This window comes from Erithacus rubecula (assembly GCF_903797595.1).
Source record: "Erithacus rubecula genome assembly, chromosome: 1".
Taxonomy (NCBI): Eukaryota; Metazoa; Chordata; class Aves; order Passeriformes; family Muscicapidae; genus Erithacus; species Erithacus rubecula.
The window spans coordinates 107210444-107237856 of record NC_136658.1 but is presented as its reverse complement, the minus strand read 5'-3'; the positions used below and the strand labels follow the sequence as shown (position 1 = coordinate 107237856).

The 27413-nt window shown below is 43.4% G+C and overlaps 2 protein-coding genes across 3 annotated transcripts in view; one reads left to right on the top strand and one right to left on the bottom strand.

Moving 5' to 3' along the window:
- The window catches only part of HSF2BP (heat shock transcription factor 2 binding protein), a 30099-nt gene extending 28692 nt beyond the window's left edge, over nucleotides 1–1407 (bottom strand). Inside the window, exon 1 of one of the 2 annotated variants that reach the window (XM_079307915.1) lies at nucleotides 1268–1407. In XM_079307915.1, coding sequence (XP_079164041.1) covers nucleotides 1268–1303 — 36 coding nt within the window. In that variant the 5' untranslated portion in view covers nucleotides 1304–1407. The remainder of the gene's footprint in view (nucleotides 1–1267) is intronic. The other variant, XM_079307916.1, reaches the window with a different exon arrangement.
- Nucleotides 1408–2302: 895 nt separating this feature from the next.
- On the top strand, nucleotides 2303–24064 carry RRP1B (ribosomal RNA processing 1B). Its single transcript, XM_079305710.1, has 16 exons — nucleotides 2303–2526; nucleotides 6557–6639; nucleotides 7527–7584; nucleotides 8156–8241; nucleotides 9221–9282; nucleotides 10642–10771; nucleotides 12170–12234; nucleotides 12734–12897; nucleotides 13120–13211; nucleotides 14024–14121; nucleotides 14559–14578; nucleotides 14970–15095; nucleotides 15778–16514; nucleotides 19277–19423; nucleotides 20160–20226; nucleotides 21292–24064. Exons 1-16 carry the CDS (start codon nucleotides 2394–2396, stop codon nucleotides 21480–21482), a joined length of 2259 nt encoding a protein of 752 aa, XP_079161836.1. The 5' UTR covers nucleotides 2303–2393; the 3' UTR covers nucleotides 21483–24064.
- The last annotated feature ends 3349 nt before the right edge of the window (nucleotides 24065–27413 follow it).

Genomic DNA, 27413 nt, shown 5'->3' with positions numbered 1-27413 from the left:
AAAGTTATATCTCAGTATTGCTTTGTACTGCATTGTTCTCAGTGCAGTGCACAGCAATACTGAGAAATGAGATTTTTTTACGTATCACATCTTATTGCAAAGAGAAGAGGCCAACAAACCAAAATCTCATCCCCTACAGGTTCAAAATGTGCCATCCCCACAATCCTCTCAAGAGCAGACACACAGGACAAATAGAAGTCATCCTCTCCAACCATTCCCTACAATTCTTTCTGCTTCCCTACTTCCTCAAATTGAACATTTCCTTTCAGCTTTGCTTCCTACTCTATTTCTTTCCCATCTTTCAAATCCAGAGAGTTGTGGGACAGGCCAGTCCCACCTTTGCAGGTTTGAAAGGTTTGAGCTGTACTGAAGGCATGGAAGAAAGATTTTGCTTTAATTTGAACTGTAAACTCTAAGTTGAATCTAGGAAGTGCTTATGGCAAGGTTCATAAGGCCAAGTAGCACCACACACTGTGACTCTAGAATAAATTCCACTCATCTAGGTCTCAAGAAAACATGGAATAAACACAAGGGGAGTCTTTAGAGGAATGCCACCTGCATGTCAGCAACCACAAATTACAGAGAGAACTCAGTATTGCTCAGGCTTACAGAGCAAAATTTGGTACATCAAATTATCTCTGTTCACTATCAGAAGATGAATTCAAATAAAACACACTGTGAATCACTTGTGTGGAGATATGAAATATGCAGTAAGGAGGAAAATCTCATTTGCAGTTCCCACTGTAAGCACAGGTCTTTGCAGTGCTGCAGTTACAGCAGACTAAGTTTTATTTTCTCTGTTTAAGAAGCTTCTCCACATCTGTCTGCACTAAAATTGTATCTTAAAGACAAATACAGCCACAGAACAGGAGTTTTCTGTCCAGTCCTTACAGTAATAGCAGGTGCCTGGAGGTGGGAAATTTGACTTTTTTCACGGGGGTGAAGTCACCCTGAGCTCATGTCCTGGTGTGAGCCCAGTGAAGGGAATCCCCCTTCCCTGCCACTCGTGGGGGTGAACAGGACAGAGCACACAGCGAGGACTCACTGCCAGCCCTGTCCCCACTCACCCTCACCAGCCCAGGCTGCCTCTGGCGCCGCTCTACAAACCCCACCACACTCCCCTCCACCTGCGGCCCCGCCATGGCCCTCAGGGCCCCATGAGGCCCAGGACCACCACACAACTCCCCGCTCCTCCTGCTCCTCAGGGCACCATGCCCGCACGGACACCCAGAGCGCGGCTGGCCTCAGAGCAAGCCCCGAGCGATACCTGCGCGTCGCCAGCGAGGCCGGCGCTGCGCCACATCGCGACAGCGGCGACAGCGGCGACAGCGGCTTCGTGCGGGATGGGGGGAGGGAGAGACAGAGCGTGAGGGCGGGAAGGAACTCGCTGTGGCCACGCCCCCGCCGCGCCCGCGCCTTCTCTGATTGGTGGATGTGTTCGGGGCGTGGTTAGGCGGGGTCTGGGCGTGGTCTGTTTGGTTAGGCTCCGCCCCAGCCCCGCCCCGAGCCGGCCTGGGATGACACCGGGATAACACCGCGAAAACACCGGGACAGTACCGGGAAAATACGGGGATAACACTGAGATAACACCGCGACAATGCCGGGACAGCACCGGGTGCCGGGGGCGGCCAGAACAAGGCAGGGTTGTGGGGAGCTGCAGCCCGGCGCTGCTGCGGTGCCGCTGGCGCTGGAGGCTCCGTCCCACTCCAGTTTGGGAGAGAATATTGAGGATCTGCTGGAGGGCAGGGAGGCTCCGCAGGGGGATCTGGGCAGGCTGGATGGAAGCACTGAGGCCAGTGGTGTGAGGTTCAGCAAGGCCAAATGCTGCGTCCTGCACTTGATCACAACAAGGCACTGCAGCTCCGGGCTGGGGAAAGAGAGTAGGAAAGCTGCCAGGAGAAAAAGGACCTGGGGTGCTGGACACGGGCCAGGTGTGCCCAGGGGGCCAAGAAGGCCAATGGCACCTGGCTTGTGTCAGCAGGACCGGGACAATGGTTCTGGCTCTGTCCTGGACACGGGTGAGGCCACACCTCAGGCGCTGTGTCCAGTTGTGGCCCCTGGATTCAGGAAGGACGCGGCACTCAGTGCCGTGGGTGGCGATCGGTCACGGATGGGACTCGATGGGCTCAGAGGTTCCCTTCCAGCCGTAATGGCTCTGCGGTCTGTGGGGTGCCCGGGCACGCACGGTGTGTTTCATTTGAACCCCGCGGTCTCCCTCCCTCCCTCCCTCCCTCAGCCGCGGCGGTGCCGCTCCCTGCGCCCGCCCTCCCGCGGTGACGGCAGAGCCCGGCGCCGTGACGGCATCAGGCGGGGCCGGGCCGGGAGAGAACCGGGAGCGGGCCGGGAGAACCGGGAGAGAACCGGGAGCGGACCGGACCGGGGCAGGCCGGGCCATGGCTCCCGCGGCCGTGCAGCCGCCCGAGGTGCAGTTCGCGCAGCGCTTGGCCGCCAACGAGAAGCGCATCCGAGACCGCGCCCTCAAAAAGCTGCGGGGCTATATCGGAGTGCGGACCCAGCGGCCCGCCGGTACGGACCGGGGCGGTTCGGGGGTGGGCAGGGACCGAGGGGACGGGGACGGGGACGGGGACAGGGACAGCTCCCGGTGCCGTGGCGGGGGCAGCGGCCGCCCCGGCGGACGGACGGACGGCGTGCGGAGGGAAGGAAGCACCACGTGTGCGCCCTGAGCCCGGCACGCCTCCTCAGGGCTTCATCTCGGGCTTTTTCTTTTCTATTCTTTTTCCTTTTACTTTACTTTTCGCATTTATTTTAAATGTTAATTGTTTTTTTTTTATTTTTATTTTATTTTTATATGGTTTTTTTACGCCTATATTTCACCATGTACACGCACGTGTTGCCCGGTGCTGCCGCAGGCGCAGCGCCAGGAGCCGAGGGACTCCTGGATCTCCCTCGGGAAAAGTCTCCGGGCACCGGAGGGGCTCGGGAAGGATCAGCTCGGGTCCAGGATCCAGGCAGGGTCTGGCTGGCAGCATTAACAAATCCGGGATGGGAGCAGGATGCCTCGTGTGCTCCGGTTCCCAAGGAACAGTAAATGTTCAGTGCATGTAAATTCACTAAATGCACTGAATTGATCCAGGCTGGAAACATCCCGGTGTGTGCAGCATAAAGTTTTATCTTTTGTTGTTTCTGTGGGTGATATCTGTCTGTTTCCGTGACTGATATTGAGGAAAGCTAAGTTATATTTCAGCGCTTATGTTATTGCAGCTGACTCTGTGTAACCTATTTGGGTTACCTCTCACCGTCATGGTATAAATTTTTTTTTTTTGGAGCTGTATATTGGCACCTGAGAACTAAGAGTTCAGTGGTGTCCCTGGAGTCAGTTTGAGCCTGGCAAGGCCAGTCTGAAGCCTCCTGCACCTGAAAGTGCCTCATGTGCACAGTTTCCACATGGATGTATGTTATTACTACACCTTACATTATATATAATATATGCAATGTAATGCATAATCTGTATTTAATGTTTTTAGTAGAACATGTACGTTTTACAAGCTGTTTCATGCAATATCTTATTACCAATATTTAAATTTTATATTATTCCATATTGCATCTATATTTTATATATTAGTAGATATTATATATGTGGCTTTGAGGAACCAGCCTAGAGCTGACCCCAAGAGCAAAACTGATGCTGGAGTGCTGGTTGAACCTCAATAAATTATTTGAAAAGACTGTACTTGCCTTTCCAAGTAGTATTTGACCCACTAAGCACATGTGACAAAGGGAAGGACACCTTGAACAGCCTTACAGGGTCAGGCCAGGGAGCCAAACATTCATTATCCCATTATCCCAGTTAACATAGGTCTGGGGATTGCCTGGGGACTAGAACAATGTACATCATGTCCCTCCCAAATACTTTCTGTTTTTTACCTCTGGAGACTTTCTAAGGGGGACTCTGTGTTCAGTAGTGCTCTGTGCATCTCACAATTCCTTGCAGTTTGTGGAAGCATCCACAAGAAGGACAGGAGTGCCCATAAGTGAGGGAGGAGCAGGTTCAGGCACTGCTTGTCATGAAACATCACAGGGAAATTGCTCAGTTGGGCTGTGAACCTTTTGCATGTTAAAATCAGCACACCATGGAATGCAAATGAGTAGGAAACAAAGGTGACTAATTTCCAGAGCTCTTAGATTTACTTGCTGTTAGATACTATCTAAACTGGTAGTATTGAAACAAAGATTAGCTTGTCTGGGCTTGGAGAAAACGCATGTAGAGGAGAGGGGTTTTTTAAAATGTTATTTATTAATTAGCAGCCTTATACCCATCCAGTGTTCTGAGAGGTAACCCAGGTAAGATGCCCTAACCTGAGGAGTTGAGAGTGTGCTGACTTTTGGAAGAAGCTCTGGAGTTTTCAGCTGATGTTCAGGGCTGTCAGGTGTTTTGTAGGTAGACAGGACTGCTCTGTGTGCTCTGTGCTAAGGCTGAGGGAGCTTCTTCAGAGAGCCAGAGCTCTTCCTTTTCAGCAAGAAGTTAAACTCTGTGGAAGGCATTGAACTACTAAATGCATTGATGAAAGAATAATAAACAGAAATAACTTCTAGTAAAAGAGGGAAGATTGCTGGGGGTTTCCTGTCTGACAGAGCTTGGGCCTGGGTCTGTAAAGGGTTTATGTCATTTCCACTGAAATGTGCCTGCGAGAGTCTGGTCCATTTCAATTATCTAGAACAGGAAAAATTTTAACAAATTCAATGAGGGCAGTGTCAAAGCAGCCCAACTCCCAAACAGAGATGCTGACAAGGCTTGCATTAAAGTAGCTGTGAGTGGTTGTGAAGTGTTAATCCCAGATCCCACATAGGAGTTGGGATTAATACATAGGACAGAGTTACTGTGCATAGGGACAGGTTCAATTCAAACCCTAAAACCAAAACATTTCTCAGGATAGGTTTAAGGTATTGAATGCCTCCAGTTCTGGGCACTGTGGTTGCTAATACAATTCAGGTTTTAAGATCACCTTATTTTAATGGCTATTATTTTCCAGATGTGGCTGGGGACAGCACACAAAGTTGAAAAACAAAAAACACAATCTTGAAACTACACTTTTGAGACGCTAGGATAAGAAAATTGCTCTAATTGTTGGTCAGAATCTTATGTCAAATGGACACAGGAGTGGCTAGGACACTTTAAAAAGCCCTATGTGTATGAAAAGCAGCCCCATGGAAGTCTGTGTTTTCTTCCCCCAGAGCACAGGAACAGGCTGTCCAGGGCAGTGGTGGAGTCAGTGTCCCTGGAGGGATTTAAAAGATGGGTAGATGTGGCACTTGGGGACATGCTTTAGTGGTGGCCTGGCAGTGAGTATCTGAGAGGTCTTTTCCAACCTGAATAATTCTGAGATTTAATTCTGTGAACTCCTGAGCCACATTTATAAGTAGCAGGTGATGCCTCTGTTTGATGCCTCTGTAGGGTTAATGCTGCCTTGAGGTTAAATTTTCTTATCACTCAGTATGTCATATACAATTCCCTGAAGAAATGTTATTAATTTTAATATTCCAATGAATATTAGATCAGTGAATCAAATTGTTCTGAATTTTATTGGAACAGTACTGTCAAATATTAAGTTAAATTTATAATTAATGCTTAATATTACTGGACATATTGCTTCCTACATTGCATTTTGCATATTTCTTCACTTCCTTTCTTTTTAAGCAAGCAGGTGTTTTTGTCTGAGATGACTTGGTCCAAGGAGAAGCTGCACAGTTTAGGTCTTGCACTGGGTCTCATGCTTTTTGACTGGCAGCCCTGAGACAGTCATCTTTTTGTAGCAAATTTGAGCTTTCTGAAGATGATGACTTTTTCAAAGTGATTTTTTATGAGATTGCTTGGGAGTGTTTAATAGGCCATAGTTTGAAAATAGTGGTCATTGTAGCTGCCTTGTAACAATGTGCTGTTACAATTTTACTTCACAGAAATGTAGCTGATGTAATGAAAACTCCAGTTCTTGAACAGGTGGTTGTGACTTTCCATGTAGTATTTTACTTCTGGAATGTGAAAATATCTTTTTGCTGTTAAAATTCAGGTGTTACTACATCCCAAGACTAACTGTATTAGAAATAGTTTTGTTATAGTTGCTCAGGCTCTTTGACTATAAAGTTTAATGTAGAAATAAATATGTTGATTGCTAGAAGTTTATTCTATCAAAACAAGCCCCTAGTAAAGAGTAAAACTCTTGGTAAAGTGGGACTTCTCTGAAAAAGAACAAAACTAAACAAAAAAATCACATCTCTTATAAAACTATTTCTGATACTAATTAAAAATTTCTTTCAGACTTGCTGTTAAAAATATGCCAGAGACATTTATCAGAATTATCTTTGTACTCATCCTACCTGTGATTGCTTTGAAATCTTTGCTGTTTCAGTAAGGTAGAAGCTTACAGTCACTGAATCACTGTTCTATGCCAAATTACCTTCCAATCAATGTGTTTACAATAGAAACCCAGAGAAAATAACAAAACCAAAGAATAAAACAGGGAGCAGAGGGAACTGCATGAAAATATTTTGGTGGAAATGTGTGTTTTTTCCTTTCATTCAGACTTGTTCTGTACCATAGGTGGCTTCAGCCAGGAAGAACTGCTGAAAATATGGAAGGGCCTTTTCTATTGTATGTGGATGCAGGATAAACCTCTGCTTCAGGTATAGTAATTGTGTTTGTGTTAGCTTGATAGAGCCCCTACAAAATACACTCCAGGAACATACTAATTTACAATGGGGAAAATTATCTTTTTTATTTTTTTTTCTTCCCCTGCAGCCCATCTGTGGCACATGCAGGAGAGGAGATGACTGTAACTTGGTGATCTGAACATGAACAGATCATCTTTAGAGTCACCTTCTGAGGGGCAGGTGTAGCTGTTTACCTTTAAAAGGAGAGCTAAAACAGATGCTTTGTGAAATGCTGATTTTGTGTAACTAAAGCAGTAGCAGCAGGTTGCCCTTAACTGCAGCTGCAACATCTGTGTAGATTTTAGTGTGAAAGTTCCACACTTCCTTTTTCTTTGTTAGTTCTGTAGCACTTCCTGTGCTACCAACTTTGTCCTTATTTTTGTCAACCTCTACTAGTTTGTCTCCCTACTTTCCAAAAACTCTGGTTTTGGAGTAGCACATCTCAGTTACCTCAATTTTCAAATCACTTGTCTGCATGAACAAGATTTATCTCAGACATAGCTCACACCCCTCCACAGAGACTTACATGAGAGCAGTGCCCTGTAAGTTTTCCATCATTTATTAATTCAAATACATGGGGTTCTTCTCCTCCTAATTTAATTTTTTCTGTTGTCAGAAAGATGATTTGTGCAGGGATCTGGTGAAATGAACAGGTTTTAATACCCTTGAAACTTCTCTTCCAGCTGGCCTAGTCCCAGTACAAGGATAACTGCAGTACTAAAGCAGCTGTTAACAGAATATTTTTTCATTTTGAGAGATGTTTCATGAAATTCATACTCCTTGCTATTTGCTGGTTGTGTTTTTGGTGAGGGGACCAAACTCTAAAACATGCTACACCAACTATATTTATTTGCTTTTAGGAGGAACTTGCAGCCAATATCTCTCAGCTTATCCACGTGTTTCAGAATACAGAAGCTCGTAAGTGCTGTTTAATTACCTAATGCTTTGTAGGGTACTTCCCTCTTTGGTGATTCCACTATGACAGTGCCAGAATAAAGACAGACAGATAGAGGAGCAGTTTAGGTGGTTTTTCTTTCCTTTTGTCCAGTTTGGTCTGTGTGATTGCATTAAGGCAGGCATGAGCTGCAGGTTTTTTCTGGCTGTTGCAGAAGAGTTGTGTCTTCCATGTGATACAGGTGAGATTTTTCAGGACAGGTAGCAAAACAAACTTGTCCCTTACTTCTCCATTCTGCATAGACTGTTCTGTTTATTTCCTGCTTAAAACCAACCTTGTTTCATGAGCTGTTAAACCCCTGGTATTCAAAATGCTTATGAAATGGAGTAGTCAGTCAATGTCAGAAATGCCTATTATTGTATTCTTCTCAAGTCTAATTGATTCTTGTACCAGTGTCAAGCCTGTCTTCCCACAGCTCTGTCCCTGTCACTAGGAGTATCCTAGGGAACTGCATCCCTTTCTTGAGATTCTTTCAGATCAGCAGAGTAGCCCAGTGTGCCAGACATGCAGGTGTTTTTCCTTGCTCCCTTGCAGGACACCTGTTCATCCAGACATTTTGGCAGACGATGAACCGGGAATGGAACGGGATTGACAATCTGCGTCTGGACAAGTACTACATGGTAATTGTGCCTCTCTGGGTGGCTTTTCCTAGAAAATGTGTGCTGCTGGTGTGCTGGAAGGCAGATCTGTCTGCACATGCATTGGTGTGTATTGTAAGAGAAGACAAGGTGTCATCTTCTTGACACATTGCAAGAGATGTTTGTTTTAAAGGCTTCCACTCACCACTGCATGAGTCTAAAAGCCACTACAGTTTATGTCATGCTCAAGTGCTTTCCCTTCTAACATAGTGATTGTTCTCATTGATTTCTATACTGGAATATAAATACTGTCTCAAAGGACACTGTATCAACATCAGTTGTTTAGATCAGACTGTTTAAAGACTCTTTTATGACTTTGCACTAGAACCTCGACTTTCCACCAGTAAAGTATCCACTGTACATTCAATAGTCAGAATTCTTTCTATAGGAAACAGAATATTAAAACAGGAACTAAAATCTTTAAAACACACACCTTTGTAAAGAACAAAATCCCATTATCTTCTTCCTTGAAAGAAGTTAATTTCAGGCACATTCACTGGTGATTTTTCTTTCCCAATATTAGCAGATATAAGTTATTTCAGTAAGTGAAGTGTTTTGAGCCAGTTTTACATGTGACTGTCTCTTAGTGCAGTTTTCAAATAAGTTACATTATTATTCTTATCATCTGTCCCATATTGTGGTGACCAGTTTAAGCTGTGGCTTTTCTTAGATTAAGGCACCACTTAATGAAGAAATCAGGGGTGTGAATCAAGAGAAAGCTGTTCAGCAGAAATGATCATGGATTTCTTGTGCTTAGCATATGAAAATAGTTTGCTGTCTTTTTTGCTTCCCAACACCCTTCTGTTGCATTGCATGACAGACAGTCTGTCAAAATGTTCATATGAGGCAGTTTCCACTTTGCTATAGAGGTTTACCAAAAAAATCTGTTCATGCTACAGTCACAGTGACTCCTTTACCTGTTTTCATAAACAATATGTTTAACAGATTTTGTGCTTTGCAGCTGATGCGTCTGATTTTGAGGCAATCCTTTGAAGTGCTGAAAAGAAATGAATGGGATGAGGGGTAAGCAGATTTCTGAATGGTGTTGTATCATAAACAAGTCACCCAACATACCTGTATTCAAACACATTTTCATTTAATAGACTTTTTTTCAATAGATGTCAGTGTCATGAGGTCTTAACATTAAGGCTTGTTCTTCAAATCACTTTGTTTAGTAACATAGTAAGGTGTTGCACATCATTAAATTAAATTCATTATTTAATGTATTTCATTTTCTGATGTAGCCAGAAGAGCTATTAATGAAATATCACCTACAGAGAGACTGGACAGGTAACCTGCATCCCAGAAAACACAGAAGAGGAATTTTTTTTGTTTGTTTATAATTTTCTGATTGGTTCTGACTTTTAAAAGTATTTATTTTACTTTGACTTTTATGGTGACTTTTCTGATAAGACAGAACCCCTTAATTGTAAACTAACCTCCTGTTTGTTGTAAACATCATGGGGTTTGGTTGTATTTCTTCCATATTCTATTTAAAAGCAAATAATTGCAGTCATTTGCTCTGTCTAGAGCTGTTGTGCCACTTCTAAACTTGTTGTCTTTAAAAGGATGAAGAGATTGAAATCTTTTAATTGAAAGTGCTTGATAACCCTGTGTTAAGGTTATCCTTTCTCTCTCTCACCCTCTGAAATATGGGATGCACACAGGCATGTTTTTGTGGAAACAGAAAGGAATGCAGAGCTAAAGGAACACTTCATCCCTCCTGTTTCATCTTAATTTTGCACTGGGTAAATGCCCTCAGGTTGGAGGACAGGAGCAGAAGGTGTGGGAGGGGGTTTGATAAAGCTGAAGCCCTTCTTCCCACACTCATGGTCACCCAAACTAATTTCTGACAAGGTTTCTTAATCTTTGGCCTCCATCTTTCACTGTGGGAGGAGGCAGTGTGGGAAGAGAGAATCATGATTCCTGTCTTTGCAGAGGGAGGGAGCTCAAGAACTGCTTTTCCCTCCTGAGTGGAGCTGAGAAGCTGCCTAGCATGACTTTCTTCCCCCTTGTCTTTCAAAATGCTTTTGAAGAAAGGTGAATTAAAGTAAAAGTGAAAGAATGTTAACAGGTTTTCAATGTTTTGAATTCTCTTTGGGACTGGAAATGTTTGTTCTGGGCAAAATTGCAACAGGTCCCAAAGCACACCAGGGGAGAAAGCTTGGAATGTACAAAACTTCACTTTCCTGAAAGATAGCAATGATAGGCCCCAGGGTAAAAAAAAGAAGGAAGAAAATTCTAATTGGATAGCTGTCCATAACTGTAAAAAAGTGGAGTTTGTTGTCAAGACAAGGGTTTGTTTTCAAGGCAAATAAGACATGAGCAATTGAATATGACTCTCTTGTTCATTTTTTCTCTCTTTGTTTTTTTTTTTTTCAGTCTAGTTGAACCATTGCTGCAGCTATTAATGAAAGAAATTATGGATCCAGACAGCAATTCTCCCACTGGCATAAAGTTCCATTTCATTGATATCTATCTGGATGAATTGGCTAAAGTTGGTGCAAAGGAGGTTAGAAAATTCTTTGTCATTTTATTCCTGAATGATGTTAACTGTGGCATGAACCATCTTAAAAGTGTAATTTTTAGATTATGTAATTTTTAATGGTTTTAACTATAACAACACTGAGTAAGCATGAAGGAAGTGACTTACTGAACGTTATGCTTTTACTTTTATTCATGTCTTTGACAGTGGGAATATGGTAGTTTCTCTCAAGTTCCTGAGTACTGCTTTGCTGCTCCAAATTGAGGTTGGAAAAATAGTGATAGAAAAGTTAGCCTATTCTCATTTGTTTGTTTCAGAGGGGGACTCAGTGTCATTTCCCTTGTGTGAACATGTTTTCAGTCTTTGCTTTTGCAAAGGCTGACATAAAGGCTGCACTTGGCTCATTGTGTAACACCTAAATAGAGGAGGAAAGTGAGCTTTCAGTTGTCTCATACTTGCTTATTGTTGTCTGTGCATTGTGCAGTTTACCCTCCACATCCAGATGTTTCTTTTGCTGGTGACATCTGTCTTGCTGTGCTGTGTGTTGCTGTGACAGTTTATTTATGGCCCTGAACGTTGGCTGCTGTTCCAGTGGTGCAGAGTTTTGCAGCAGCAAAGCCAAGGAGCATCTCTCCTGTCCCTCCACCCTTCTGCTGCCCCACGTTTGTCTCAGGCTCCTCCTCAGTTGCCTCTTCTTGTCTCTGGCCTTTGGTGCTTCTCCTTGACAAAGCTCTCAGCAGTTTCCCATTCCTGTTTCTTGCAGTCAGTATTCAAACCAATCCTCCCTGTATGTTTTGAGGTTCTGGATTTTGAATCAAGAGAGAGAAAAAAGGAATCTGCACCAGAGAAGTGTGGGCATTTGGAGCCCAAATAACTTCTGTAGCTCCACAGTCACACAACCATAGCTAAGCCACTCACTGGAAGCCTGGAGTGGGGAGCAAGTCCCCCAGACTATTTGAAGTCACAGATGATGCTCATAAATTGGATTTTAAAGGGAAGGGTCTTTCTCTTTAGCTCTACTGTAGCTGAAAGCATTTTGGTGCAAGCAGCCCAGTTAAGAGAAGCCCAAATCTTATTCTTCTGCAGACCTTTGAGAAAATACACAAAATTATTTGAGCTTTCTCTGCCTCATGGTTCATTATCTAAAGTAAAAACCTTTGTTATATTTCTGTGCTCAGCAGAATAAAGTCTGCAAGGCTGTCAGTGTTTTGATTACACTATCCAGGGGATATCTGGAAGTTAGTGGTAGCAGTGGTAACAAAAAGCCCTGGATACCTCTCCCAGTTGAAATTAGATAATGTTCTGAAAGACTGTTAAAGAAAATCCCCCAACACCAATTTCTGTACAAACACCAATATTCAAGGAATTTCAGTGTACACATACAGCATTTTCTGTACTCACATTTTTTTCTTTCTTATCAAACAGCTCACAGCAGACCAGAATCTCAAGTTCATAGAACCTTTCTGCAAAATTGCTGCCAAATCAAAGGAGTAAGTTTAATGAAAGGATAAATATTTTTTAAGAATTAAGAAATTCTGAATATGGTTATAAATGGATCAAAGAATCATAATTTCAAAATGTAGAGAAAGAAGAGTATTTTACCAGCAATGTGCCCAGTCATTTGAAGATAACTTGTGTTTATCAAAGCTATAGATGGTCTCCATGGATTTATAAGAACTATATCAAACTTTGTTGGTTAATTTGTCCAGTTATTTTAATTTTTTAATGCATAGAGCAGCTGAGCTGTTTCTTTGCAGTGTAATATAGGTCAGCATATAAGCAGTGACATTTAGGAGGGGCACATTAGCAGGACACTGCTTGGATTAAAGGACTCCTGTTTAGGGAGTAACAGGTTCGCTCTCATCATCGGAAGAGCTCAGTGTTCCACTTTCTTTCTCATCCATTTTCCTTCAAATTGCCACTTTGTCACTTGAGAGGGGAGGGTGTTTCTGGCTGCCTTTGGGCTCACCCTGCTCTCCTGTGACACAGTCGGCGTGTGCTCCATGCTGTGGCCACTGGTGTCTTTGAGATGATCGTGGATCAGTCTCCCTTCGCCATCGAGGACCTGATGAAAGAGCTGGCTACCAACAGTGATGAGGAGGATGTTTCTGAAGAGGGAAAACAGGAAAGTGAAGAGATGCTTAAAACCAAAGGTAAGGAGGCAACTCTAAATTGCTCTGGTAAGATCTCTAGGATGGGAGAACCTGTTTCCTAAAAATACATTTCTGCTCTGAACCAATCAAACACATGTTCAGGGTGCTGTAAGGATAATTGTGTTTTCCCTTCTTCCCTTCAGATGTGCTTAATAAAGCTTGTTCTTTTGGAATCACCATCTCAGACAAAGCATTAATATTCAGTCTTTTTTTCTAAAATAGACAGATGTCTGTCAGGAAAATCAGCACAGAACTCTGAAAAAACAGAGGATATCAGTGAAAATACTGATGATGGGATCGGGGCTGTTCTTCAGGTTTGTGGCTCTTTTGCTCTACTGATGTTTCTGCTCTCTTTTTTCTCCATCTTTTTCAAGAGATGCAGAAGTAAAGGGTGTTAATGGATAAACATGTTACAAAATTTTAATCTCATTCTGATTTATAATAAGGTGATATTTATGTAATGTGTATTCTGTGAGTGGAAGTAAAATAAATCCATGTCTAAATTCTTATTTCCTCTGAAAACCTTCTGTTTTCTGCTCCTCCCTTCCTGCTTACAAAATGTGTGTGCTGAAAGCCAAGTCAGTGAGGGTGGGGAAGCAATCAGCCTAATTTTCATTGAACATGGATGTTGAGATACATAGGAGAGAGGGTAATATGTTCCAATTTGGGTTTTCTAGACTCAGGGCCAGTGCAGTGTTGTGATTCTGACAGATCCTCCCATCAAACACCCATGCAGGTGGATACACTTCATGCATCTGTGGCTTTTAAGCAAGAAATAGGACATGGCACACTATAAATCTGATACTTAGCTAAATATTTATGGGAGTTTTGAAGTGGGTTGGCTTCTCTCATGAGTAAGACTTAAGGTTAGGAACATTTGAGAAAGTGATACCAAGTTCAGCTGTAGTGTTAATAAAGCAGCCATCTGTGCAAGTCAGCGTGTGAAGGGGGTGTAAATTTCAATGGTGGAAAACATTTGGGGTTTAAAGGAAGTGTCTGTTTCAAGATGTGTATCTTTACAATTGACTTATTGAACTTCATATTTGATATTCTCATAACACAAGTTGCACTGGGTCATCTTGCATGGATAAACTAAGAGCAACTGTGTTGTACTTTCCTCCAACAGTTTGATTACAAAGCTGTTGCTGACAAAATCTTCCAATTTGCAAGCAAGAAAATTACACCTTCCCTGAACAGAAAACGGTTGTACAAGCTGGTCAAAAAGTGAGTTCTGCTGAAAAACATCTTGTCCTAAGCTACTTTGATTTTTTTTGTGCCCAGCCTCTCTTCTCCTGGTGACATTGTGGTGCTGTTCCTCATTGGTACAGACAGCTGCAGCCAACTGGGGTTTATCTGCACAATGTGGGTTTGAGCTGCAGGATGTGGCATTGGGTGTGATGCAAGGAACAGATGCAGGAAAAGTGTTAAATTGCTGTTTTTTCAATATTTTTGGTGATTTGGTTTGAGTTTGGGGGTTTCCGAGGCAGATCTCTTCCGGAGTTTGTAACTTCCTGTGCAAAAATGTTCCTATTTTGACAAAACCATAGTAAGTAATGTGATGGTGCAGTAAGTACAGTGATGGTGTTCTGCTAGTGTTATTATTGGTACTGAATGACTAATAATATTTTGGTTTTTCTTTTCTCCCTTCTTCTCACCTTCAGGTTCCAGGACTTAGCAGAAGGTAAGGACTGAGCAGCGGAGTAGTTACTTTCCATTAAATTATATATAATATTCCCATACAACCTGTATTGGATTTATTTTCCTCTTATTGTTTTAATGTGTATTTCAAGAATACTATGTTGGGTTTTTAAGATTTCATTAAGACATATTACACATTTTTTGTGAGACAGCCAAATTCCTTTCACAATTTGAGCAGCTCTGTACTTTGTCTTTAAATGAAAGATGATTATTTTTGCTTATCAAATAGGAATCAGTCGTATGCTTTTCTTTAAGGTTGGGTGGAAAAAATGAGTTGTTTTTTCTTTTCATGGGAGTTATGCTATATATGAACAGCATACCTGTTCATAAAAGTAGAATTCTCAGTTTTCTGATACCTTATCCTTCCTCAACAGGAATCTTCCCCCAAGATATTCCTGAAGATGTTTCCACAGATGAAGACGATGATGAATCCGGTAGGCGAAAGCGAAAGAAAAAAGCTGCCAAGCCTTGGCAGCAAAACGAGCTGGAAAAAGTAAAAGGTGAGGCAAGATCAATACTTGGGAGAGAGACAGTGTGCAGTGACTTGTGCAGTTTGGCAGAGTATCAGATTCGAGCTGTTTTGAGGAAGGCAGCACTATTGTTCAGGATGTGCTGATTTGTATCCTGTTGTGATGAAGGTTAAATGTGAAATTAAGTTCTTTTTGAAAGTGGGGGGAGTGAGTTCTCTTCCCAATTCTGAAGCATCACCTAAAAATTTCATTTAAAAGCAAAAGTGGAAGCAGCTGTTTGCATTGCTCCTTTGAGCATGTGCATTTACTGTAGGAAAGCAGAAACATGTCAGTCTTAAAACAGGATGAGTGTTAGAATGTAAGAATTTGGGAAGGTTGGAATACTGAACCCCTGAGCTGCCCTACTGATGGACTTAACAGGCAGGTAATAACTCTTTGTAGGGATGTTGCTGTGAAAAATAGGGTTTCTACAGAGAATGTTTTAGATCTTACCTGTGACAAGGCAAAATTAACAAAGTATTAATTAGGCCAGACGTCATCAGACTGCAGTGTTCTGAGCAGCTGTAACAGTGAAACTGTTGTGCAGGCTGTTAACAGGAAAATGGTGCACCTATTTTAAAAGACAAGAACAAAAAGAGAATAGAATTTAGTTGTTGTAAGTACCTTTGTGTTTCACGTGTGTTTTATGGCATTCTTTTTGGGATGGATTTAGAGGATAAAGAAGAGCTATCAAATGTGAAGATGCCATCAGTTCCCCAGAGGAAGAGGAAAAAAAGGAAGAAGAGGGACAACCCAAGTGCTGATTCTGGAACAGCTGATGGAAATTTTGAGGAGAGAAAAGCTGAAACATCTGGATCCAATGCTTCTAGCCAGGAAAAGGTGCCAGAAAATAACAAGGAGAGGAAGAGAAAGAAATTACTAGTAAATGAGGCCAGTGAGACCACAAATGCAGCAACTGACACCAGAGAAAATCACGGTATCTGTGTGCAGAACAGTCTGACTGACACACAACAGAGTAAAAAGAGACAGCTGAAGAAAATGAATCCCAAAGTGCAGAATGTTCCTGCAAAACCAGCATGTCAGAATGGACCAGCCACTGCCAGTGCAGCAGAGGATGTCAGCCCATCTGCCACACCATTACCTCCTAAGGCTGTAAAAAAGAAGCAGAAAGCAGGGGCTGTCCTGGTGAATGGGGGTCCCCCTGTGCAGCAAATTGACCTGAAACCCAGCAAGGAAGGCTTGCTGGGGACCCTGCCAAGAAAGGCAGGAGCTGAATCTGCACCCTCCAGAAAGGTCACCCTGAAGACAAAGTTAGTTGGTTTGGAAGGAATGAAAGTCTCCAGTCAGAATTCAGCAACTCTGAAAAAGAAGAGAAAAGTGAAAGAGGTGCTGAACTCTGTTGAAGCCAATGGAGTTCTGGAGACTGTATGCAAGAAAAGCAGGAAGGTGGTATGTACATCTCATTCTTTTCTCTGCCTGTTTCAGGAACTGCCAGGCTCATTTTCAAATTGGACTTTAGCTTTCTGAGCATGGGCTGCATGGGCTGCTTGCTGATGTCATCATGCATTGTCACCAAAAAAGGACTTGATTCCCCCCAAATCCACAAACTACTACAGTGTCACACCTTCTGTACAATGACACTAAATCCTGTGCCAGCCATGCAGCTGGAAGAACCCATCTAGCTGAAAAATGGGATGTTGGGGGCAAGGTGGGATTGTCTTTTTTGTCTTTTTTGGTAGGTTGTTTTTTTTTTTTTCTTTCATCCCTGGGTTAATTCTGCTTTTGCATTGAGTCTCTGGTTGACTTTACAGCATGCTCACAAAGAGCACTGTATTTTGGGAAAACAATGAGAAATGAGAAGATGGAACATCCCTTTTGCAGCAGCAGCAGTATCATGCAAGCTTAGGATCATCTCCTTGTGAAACTGCCCACAGCAATTCCAGGAGTGACTTCTTCTGCTTGCTCACTGCTCCATCTTAAAAAAACTGATAGGACTGTCTGGGGAAAGTATTTGGGGAAAGAGAATAGCATTGGAACATTAGAATAGACAATATGACACCGTGACCTTTAATGTTATCAGTGGCTGTGTGATCACATTTATAATTGGTCCAGTTTTTTATAAAGACAATACTATGTTTGTTCACTAGGAAAATCTGATGTCTTCCTCTTCAAAAATATAGGTCTTGCAGTTTGGGAACAACCTGTTTTTGTGACCTCTTTACCTTGCATCTTGTAATAAATAGAATAGGGTTGATTTTTCTCAGTGATTTGAGAGTCGAAAAGCATTTTGCACTGTATAGTTTTGATAGTGGCTAAGAAAGAGAGTGCAGGTGTTCTTCCCTCTCCTGCTGCTGAAATTCTTTTTAACTGCTCATTTCCCATGTGCATATTCACTCTAACACATTCAGGGGTTCAGTTACATTCTTGGAAGTCTTGCTGACAGTCTCACTTTGGTGGAAAAAATGAGATGAGATTATGAGTACATAAAAGAGTTAAAACTGCATGTTAATGAGCTTATGAGCTCACTTCTGTTTTACTCAAGTTTAAAACTGTAGGATTAGTTAAGTAGTGCAGCCTTTTATATGGAGATACAACTAGTCAGTCCTTCACAGGAGAAAGAATTTATATTGAAACTTTGCTTAAATAGTAATAAAATAACTGACATTCTCTATTTTCTGATGATGAAGTGCTGAGTGGGTTTCTCTCTCCCCACTATTCAAACTGCATTTTTCTCACTGTAGGGCTTCCAAAGTAGAAACCATTGGCTTTGTCTTCTGTTGCCTCAATATTCCAACTTTAATTTCTAAGAAAATATGATTATGACACCCCCATCTCTTTCTGTAAGACTATGCTGCAGGTGATCAACAGGTTCCAAGACCTGTTATAGATTCAAGATAAGAAGTTCCTGCAAACTTCATGGAAATGAGTTGTTGGCACAATTTGGCATAGGCACTGAGAGAAAGGCAGCAGCACAACCCCAGCACTGGCCTGTTGGCCTGCAGGGCTGCTGGGTCACTCTTCATGTGGAATTCCAAAGAAATTATGGCATTTGCTTTTTCTTGCTCAGTCCACATAGTTGTGTGAGTGTGTGTGTTAAAAGGGAGGAGAGGGATTGTGACAAGGAAAAAACTTGGAAGTTTAGTCAGGAGGAGAGGGAGAATACTGATGGAAGAAAGAAGAGGGCAGGATAAAGCTAAAATGCATAAATGCAGAGGAAATTAAGCTTTGCCAATTTTGTTTTCATTGCTTGAGAAATAACATGTTGTTTTATTTCCTGATTTTAGTTATGTAATCCTGGCCTTGTGCCCAGAAATGAGGGGCATGTTTTGATTCTTGATTTCAAGGACAGCACACACCTCCAGAGAATTAGCTTCAAATATTCAGAGGAAAGAGGAGGAGGAGAAGGGGAAGAAAACCAGACAAAATCAGCGTTATTTCAGAGCTGTCTCTGCAATTCAGAAAAATAAAAGTCTTGTGGCTTTTCCTTTTATTTGAAACAGAAATGATTTTCAAATCAAAAGGGGCCATATCTGCTGTACATTTTCCACAGTTTTTAAATGAATGCCTTCAGAATTCCATGTCTGTAGGTTGATGAGAAAATCACTCAACTTCCCCTCATCATACTCCAGGTTAGGAAGCTCTGCCAGTGCAAGTCCTAAGAATTGCCTTGTATTGGAGACAAGAATTGTTTTAAATGCCATAAAAGTATGAAATTTAGGCAGCAGACCAGTAGATTAACACAATAAATGAATTTCTGAAAGTATAGTCAGATTTCATACTCCATTTTTTTGTTCAAGGTCTCCATTTTAGCCCAAAGCTGTGTTTGTTCATCAGTTATTTATCTTATTCATCCAGAGGTACCACAGAAGAGTTTTTGCTTATGGTGAAAGTAAAAAAGTCATCACTTGTGTGCAGGAGAGCTGGATCAATTGCAATGTATCCTCATGCACATGGAGAAAACATTTGTTTGCACTCAGCATGGCTTGGCAAATCGGTTGCAAATTCTTCCCTTTGTGCTTTGCAATGACTTTCCTATTTCTGCACAGAGCTTGCCTTAAACTTCTGCTTTCAGTCATGATAATTGCAAAATTCCCTGCTGGGATCTAAACATGATGATTAACTGATGTGAGTGTGTGGTCAGCACTGGTCACTAGATATTAATTAATTACTGAATTTGTACTGAACTATTTTTCCCTTTCCCTCCTTCACAGGAAAGTGGTGCTGCTCTGTCACCATTAAAGAAAAAGAAAGTGAAACCAGGAAGTGATTTTGTAAAATTTGAAAAATCAACTGTACCAAAGGCAGTGTTCTTCAGGAAAGCCAGAAGCACCATCTCTTCCACCAGGACATCCCTGCAGGTGAGGAGATCTCACAAAGGGCAGCTGAGTTTGGGGACAGGTGTCTTCCCAAGCAAGCTCCCCAGCAAAAGGTGTGACCTCACTGGTGCTGTCCTTTCCACTCCCTGTTAGTCTCCTAACATAAGCAGATATAACTGGAGATGCTGATGCATTTCCCTGTAGACAGGGTCACACATGGCTCCAGAGTTTCCGAAAATGAGTTATAGATGTTTCTGAAATCTCTCCTCTGATTTCAGCCTTCTTGTTGAACATACACCATTCTGAATCTGCTCATTTCACAAGAAAGCAAAAACATAAACTGATTTCAGTCTTGTAAAGGGACTTTGAGCCTCCATTTCTTCTCATTTGTGGAGAGTGGCAACACTGCAGGGCTTCATAAGTCTGTCCTCTTCTCTAGGGCTTTTTAACATTTAAAGCTTTTCAAGCCCTCTTAGCAGTTTGAGGCCTGAGTGCAGTGGGGCCAATCTATTTAACACACAAATATCTTCTTGTTTGTTGTTGAAATTACATAATGACGTTAAGGAGAGTAGGTGATTTCTGCACAAATGGACTATGTTTGCTTTTGGCTAGGAAAACAGTGCTGTCTTAGCAGTAGTCAGTGCCAGAGGATTGGGGCAGTTCTAAACCAAATGAAGGAGGAAGTTGGCTGCTTTACATCAATGGGGTGCAGGTGAAAGAACTCAAAGCATTGCCTCAGAAATCTTATTTTATTTCATGTTTTTATTTTGCTTTGTAGCTGAACAAACTACAGACACCCAGCTCCAAAAAAGTCACGTTTGGCTTGAATAAAAACATGACTGCAGGTGAGTCTGATATGTGTGTGTGTCCACAGTCTCTCTGCTGTGAGGAATGGAGAAGCTGAACACATTCACACACCTGTAGACCACCTCTAAAATAGGATATTTCTGTTCCTTTTTTGTCCCAATATTTGTATTTAACTTACAAACCCTCCTCAAGTTCCTTTCCAGAGGAGATGGTAACTTTTAGGACTTTTTCAGCCCTGCAGCTAGACTTGAGCAATTGCAGGATGCTGCATTAGTGACCTGCAGAAGGAGCCTCATCTGCAGCAGGGTGATGAACTCACCTTCCTGAGCTGCCTGTTTGCAGGGCTCCTCTGGAAACACGTGCACTTCAGTCTTCATGGCTGACTTCTGTTTCCCAAGGCAAAGGGGCTGTCATGCTGATAAAATCAGACTTTGTAGTAGCAAAGTTTGCTTTTTATCTTGGCTGCTTGTGGTTTATTAATGGCCATGAGTAGATAAAGGTCACTTCCCTTCTGTAAGCAGGTGGTGTTTTCCCTGTTAAATAAATGTCTTGCTCAGTAGCATAGAATTATATTCCATGCATTCATTTAGTTACTTTTTAACTCTCTGAGGTATGCAATAGGTCAAATTCAAATTGAGAACAGTGTATTTAGGTAAATATCTTCATGTTAATATAACCCATCTGAACAAAATTAAAAATAAATGCCTCCCTGCCAGCTGAAGGGATGGCCAGGAGTTTCTAGAGCTGTTCAGCAGACAGAGTAGAGACACTGCTTACCCACTGCCATCTTTTAAAGTCCAGTGTGGTATTTTTCAGGATAGCTGGAATACTTGTGTCTGAGGAAAAGGCCCAGAGTCTCTGCTGTGTGTGGAACCACAGGGAGGGTTCACAGTGGGTTGTAGACCCTGTTCCCCAAGGGGCTCTGCTGAGAGATGTGCTTCACCACCATCTCTTTTCTCTGCCAAGTCTTTGACTTCTGGTCCTTGCTGGGCTTGAGGATCTAACTCAAGCTTCTAGGGCTGGGAAATTCCACAGCTGATTGACAAGCCCAGTTATTGCAGGGATTGCATTTCTTTTTAACTTGTTGACTTGTTTTCCAACAGAATTTAAAAAGACTGACAAAAGTATCTTAGTGAGCCCAGAAGGACCCTCCCGTGTGGCTTTCAATCCTGAACAGAAACCTCGTCATGGGGTGCTGAAGTCACCCTCAGTGACCCCAGCAAAAGAGCCTCAAATGAAGAGACCATTTACTATGTCAGCTAAGAAGAGACCAACTGCTGTGGACTTCTTTTGAACCAACAAATGTGGCCTACTTTTGTACAGGACATTTTGCTAATCTAGAATGTTCTCTGGAGGTATTTTGGACTTCTTTATTTTTTTAAGTTAATACAAATTGTATATACAAAATTCTGATTATGACCTGGGTCATTGCTATTTTGAAACCACTTCAGCTCTACCTTGAAATACTTGTTTTGTCTTTTTACAGAAAAGAAACAAAATCCAATCTCTGCTCAGGTTTGGTCTTCAAAAAGTTTGGTCTCTGCCCATGTCATTCCTGAGAGACTTGTCCATTTAATTAAGGAATGTTCAGGGTTTGATTGTTCCAATGATTTCTTTTTTTTTTTCTTTTTTTTTTTGAGCTAGTGTAAGACAACCTGCTCTTCATGCTGTTAAACTGTCTTTCATTAGACAGAGTTTAAGTTGGAAAAAGGCAATGCAAATTTTAAGCCTACTTGGTCATATATTTTAAAATTCTACTCTGTCATTTTTAATGTGTCACCCCTGGCATCCTGTTAATTCTTCTGGGAATAATGATTACCTCGTGTGTCTGTTTAATAACAGTTGGACTTGGGTAGCTTTGCAGCTAGCAAAGTTTCTTATCCTTGGGATAAGAAACCCTTAGCTGTTGCTCAAGTGTTCACTGGTGCAAATAAACTTTCATAGCCTGCTGAGCTGGGGACAAGTCACCACATTATTTTCATTAACACAAGTGCCAAAGCTGGCTTGAGCCTGTCACAGTGTGAGCTGGCTCCTTCTCTTCACTGAACTGAAATTCATGATCTTGTGCAGGAGAAATCTTTGATATTTCCAGGTCTTCCCCCAGCCCCCTCTGCTGCCTTTCCTGAAGGTCTGACAAAGCTCCTGGTTTTCTGCTTCAGCAGCTGCTGTCACCACCTTGTGCCAGAGCTCAGCCCTCATTTGGTGCACGAACCTCTGCCTGGACTGAAATGAGCTACATGAGTGTGGTGCATCTTTGCCTAGGACACATCTCTGAAATCTTTGGTGCCTCTCAGTACAGGGTGAAACTTTACAGCCCATGCAGCTTGGTTTTGGTTTTGATGTAGAATCAGATGTCCACTTGGCATTTCTTGGAGTTTATTTAGGTATTTTATTACTACTTTGCATGTTTTGTTTTTAATTTGCTTCTTTGGTAAAGATTGAGGTGCATTGCTGCAAGAGACAATTTATGTAATTTGAATGGGAGCACTGAGGAGTGAGAAGAGTAAGTTAAAATAAAACCTTTTTTGATACAATTGGAAGATTTGAATTCTTTGGAAATTTTCCTTATGTGAAGGAGGCAAAAAGGCTTTGCAGCAGATCTCTACATTAGAGCTCAGCTTGGAAGCACAGCCTGGTGCCAGAGCAAAACTGTTCATGAAGCTTCACACCAGTTATTCCTGTGATTTTGTGAGAGGGTGAACCTGCTTCTACCTTGTCTTAGGATAACTGGATTATCAGTTAAATAAACTGATAAATGCTTATTTAGCTACTTCAGCCAGCAGAATTACATTTTGTGATGTACATATTTGCATACTTCAGTGCTGTTTATTACCAGTCCTTGATGTTGTCTGGCCTCTGCCAGATTATTCCTCCTATCATCAGTATTGAAATTCTTCTTTTGTAGCTCATCTACAATTGCTTCAAAATACTGGGGTACTTCCAGATGACTGCTTGGTCTCAGCTGCTCAATTCTAATCCGTCCCAGTTCTCTCACTAAGTTTGTGGCAGTCTATGGTTTGTGGTACTGCCAGAAATTAATTTTGCTCTTTTCTCATCTGCAGTGAAGGACTGAATTGCATTTGGTTATGGTGTTGGTCTAGGCTGGATCTGTTTCTGTGATCAATAAAGAACTCTGGAGAATAAATTGATAAATTAATGCTATTTGTTTATGCAAGTATTGTTCATTTATGTTTTTAAAAGCTCATTGTATATTAGCATAATGGATTTTGTTGACAAGATGATGGTAAGTAGGGTGTAACAGCCTGTTCAATATGTTGTACTGTTACTTTGTCCTGTGGGTGAAAAGTCTCATGTGGAATATGCATAAAACCATTTGTATGTGCATGGTTGTGAATGCCTCAGGTTGGAGATGCCACATTCCTCCAAGGATAGAGATGCAAAAAATCACTGGGTGGATCTGGTGTGCACAGAAAAATCCAGGATCCAGACACACTGGGTTTGGTTTGGTTTTAATACAAATAACTTATTATCGAAATGTAGGGGTTGTCTGGGTCTTTTTCTGTTGATTGTAGATCCACTGAACCTGTTGCTTGTCCAACTGTTTTGTTTCCCACAGTGTTAAATGGAGGGGGCAGAAATGGCAGTCGGGCTTTTATCTAAAATTTTAGTGATGTGATTGCTTGTTGCAATGCATCCATAATCCATCTGTACCACAAAACTGGTGCAATGTTTTATAAATCTACCTGTGGGGTGGGTATTGTCTTCAGTGGTGTCTGGAATTTCATTCAGGACAACTTTACAAACAAAACTCGACCACTGTCAATGCAGTTTGTTCAGCATTGCTAGGTTACATTTGAATATATTACCCAAATTACTGGACAGTGACAATGCCAATGAACATTGAAGGAAAAGAAACCCCAAAACCAAAATATAACTGACAATATCCACTGCACAGATACAGTGGTATTCTGAGGAGACATGTATTGGTAAGAAAAGAGAAAGAAACTCATCTGATCTATTTTATGTCACTTCATGGGTTTTTTTCAGTGTTATTCCAGTTCCCTAGCTGCCAGCCATGCCCTGAGTCAAATATAATGTGACCTAACTTTTAAAGGATGGTGGTTTTAATGATTGTCTCTGTGTTTTTATTACAAACTGATCAACTTTGTGAAGCTCTAATAGCTTATAATTCTTAGCTTCAAGAGAACTCAAAAGCACAAAATTAATTCAGCAAGGCAAAAAGTTGAAATTCTATGTCAATTATTGGATATGCAAGATCTGTTACAGTCTGTCAAAACTGTGTGACTGGGAAAGTATCCAATGCCCTTTGTCATGAATTACCTGCACTGACATTTCATTAAAGGGAGAAAAAGTATCATTGTATGTTCCTCTGCAACAGCATTGTTAATACAAATACAATGTCTAAGCATTATATCATTTAATCCAATAAACCATATTTTTTGTGGACATTGTATTTTGGGTAAATCTGTAAATTTGGGAGGTTTGGAGAGGGTAGCATCTGGTTGGGAGCACTTAAAAGCACAAAGGACGTTGTTCTTGCTGGCATGCACTTGCTCTCTGTCTTTTCCTTTTATTTCATAGTATGAAGAGCCCAAAGTGATGAAGACTCAGACACTTTGGAGTATGCTTGGCACAGGACATAGATGTACATACACTTTGAACTTCATACTTTTAGAATGGGGTCAGAGATAGCAGCACCTAAAAGATTGCTCAGGAGAAATTAGTAGATCACATCCTGTCACAGCTTGGTGATCAAAATAGGTAACTGAGGTGGTAAGGTGGCAAAATGTGCACTGCAGAGTGCCAGGATAGGTGAGAGATGGACACCTGGGAAGCTGTTGGCTTGCTTCTTACCAGCAGCACGTCCAAGAGGATTTGTATACGGAGAAACCCTGCACAAAGTGCTGCAACCCCACCTCAGGCAGTGGCAAGCCCTGCACCTGCTCAGGATCAATTCAAATAAATCACAGAGTTTTAGCAGGCACATCATTTTCAGGAATGCAAAGTTAATTATTAAAAGAAAACTGATTTTTCCTTATCAGTGTCACTGGTAAAGTTAAACCATGAATCCTCAGAGTTCTTTCAGAGAAACTTGTGTAAAAAGCTGGCCCAGAGCCTGTGCAGCATCCCAAGGGAATGACACAGGGTGGTTTTAATATGGACACATTATTAAAAATGCTGCTTTTTCAACTATACTCCCCTGTGTCATGGGGCCACAGAAAGCAGCAGAGACTTAAAATTTGAAACAGAAACAGCTCCATTTGGTGGCCAAGTCTGTGTCACTGGGGAAGCCATGCAAGGGCCCCAGGCCAAGGCAGAGCCCGAGGGACACCCTCATCCCCCAGTGCAGCTGCACATGGAGCCACTGCCCACAACTCCTTGGCTGCGTCCATGTGGCCAGTGGCTCGTGCCCCCAGCAGCCCAGCCTCCAAAGCCAGGGCTCTGCAGGGTGAGGCTGGGGCTGCCCTGTGGCAGCGTGGCCAAAGCCTCACAGGGGCCTGGGCACAGCAGGGGCTGAAAGTGCCCAAGTCCATGTCTGCTGCAGGGCCAGAGCTGTGCCAGTTCCAGCCATGGCGGCTGTTGGAGGGATGCCGGGTGTGGCCCTTTGTGACACAGGCCCGTGCTGCCAGGGCCGCTGTGATGCAGGACATGGAGGCCTTTGTGACATGGCAGAGCCCTGCCCTGACACAGGGGTATCCAAGGGTACCTAAGGGGTCTCTAAGGGGCACAGAGCCCTGGGGTGAGCCGCTGTCTCACGCTGTCTCTCTTCCAGAGAACCTGTGTGCCACAGCATGATGGAGACGCTGATGGAGCAGCAGAACTTCAACTCTCCCTGTGCCATGGACATGGAGGAGCCGAACCCCAACTCTCCCTCTGCCATGGAGCAGCCGGGCCTGTGCATGAGGCCCCAGGTGACGGCCAGCCCTGGAGGGAGAGGGGACAGAGGGAGCTGCCATGGGGCTGGAGGCAGCAGCCTGGGGACCAGGGCCGGGCTGGCAGCTGTGCCAAGGCAGTCGCCTCCTTCCCCCACAGCCGGGGCACAGAGCCAGGGCCCTGCCCCACACAGCCCCTGCTGCCCTCCCAGCCCCTTGTGTCCCCCCAGTCCCTGCCCTGGGTGGCTGGAAGCCCTCGGGGAGCAGGGGGCAGTAGGGGGGACACACCTGCCAGAGCCACAGACTGTGGAGTGGGACTTGGTCAGGGAGGAGCGAGAGTGGGAGCCCTGCTTGGGCCAGGAAGTGCCCCACTGGGGAAAGGAGAGTGTCCAGGAGCTGTCCCAATGGGAAGGTGGGAAATGCCAAGATGTGTCCCAAGGGGAATTTCAGAAAGACCAAGAGCTGTCCCATGGGGAAGATGTGAAATGCCAGGAGCCTTCCCTAAAGCAAGATGTGAATGGCCAAGAGCTGTACAAACAGGACAACAAATGTGAACAAAATCTGTCAGAAGGTGAATTAGACCGCGAGATGTACCACTGGCAATCTGAGAAAGTGCAAGAGCTATGCAAGTGGCTGGACATGGAAATGCAAGAGCTGTTCCACAAGGAGAACAACAGCAACCAAATATTTCCCCAATGGGAAGGCTCCATTGTCCAAGAGCTGTCTAGAGGAGAAGTGCAGCCATATTCAAAGGTGTCCCACGAGGCAGGTGGCAGCGATGAAAAGGAGTCACAGGAGGATTGGGCATGCATCAGGACCGAAGAGAGAAGTGACAGTGAGGAAGAGGAGCCACAAGAGGACTGGGAATGCATCGCCATCCACACCATCTGGGTGAACCCCAAGTACCCAGAGCTCCTGCAGGGGCCTGATGCTGCTCCCCAGGACTCGGCCAAGGCAGCAGCTTGTGCAGCCTTGGCCGAGCAGGTGCAGGCAGCAGGGGCACAGAGGCAGGGCCCTGCCCCACAGAGCCCCTGCTGCCCCCCAGGCCCCTCAGCTCCCCAGGCAGGAGCCCAGGCCCCCAGGGAGCAGCCGGCTCCCCCCAAGAAACGCCCGTCCCGCTTCAGGCGGGCGCTGCGGGCGCTGCGGGGGCTCTTCTGCTGCCCCTGCCTGAGGCCACAGCCGGACAATTAGTGCCCGCTGCCAGCGCTGGCCCGGAGCCTGCCCCGTGTCACACGGGCTGCCTTTGGGCTCCAGCTGCCAGCGACAGCAGCTCCTGCTCGGCACAATGGCCTGCCTGAGGCTTGGGGCTGCACAGGCACCAGGGATGGCAGAGCCAAGGGCAGGGGCACAAAGCCTGGGCACAAGGAGCT

What these genes read in the sequence shown, in the direction of transcription:
- RRP1B (XM_079305710.1), top strand. Translation starts at nt 2,394, where the DNA reads ATGGCTCCCGCGGCCGTGCAGCCGCCCGAGGTGCAGTTCGCGCAGCGC. An exon ending in CTAAAGTTGGTGCAAAGGAG is followed by an intron (nt 10,772 to 12,169) that starts GTTAGAAAATTC and finishes CTTATCAAACAG; the next exon opens with CTCACAGCAGACCAGAATCT. An exon ending in GAATAAAAACATGACTGCAG is followed by an intron (nt 20,227 to 21,291) that starts GTGAGTCTGATA and finishes GTTTTCCAACAG; the next exon opens with AATTTAAAAAGACTGACAAA.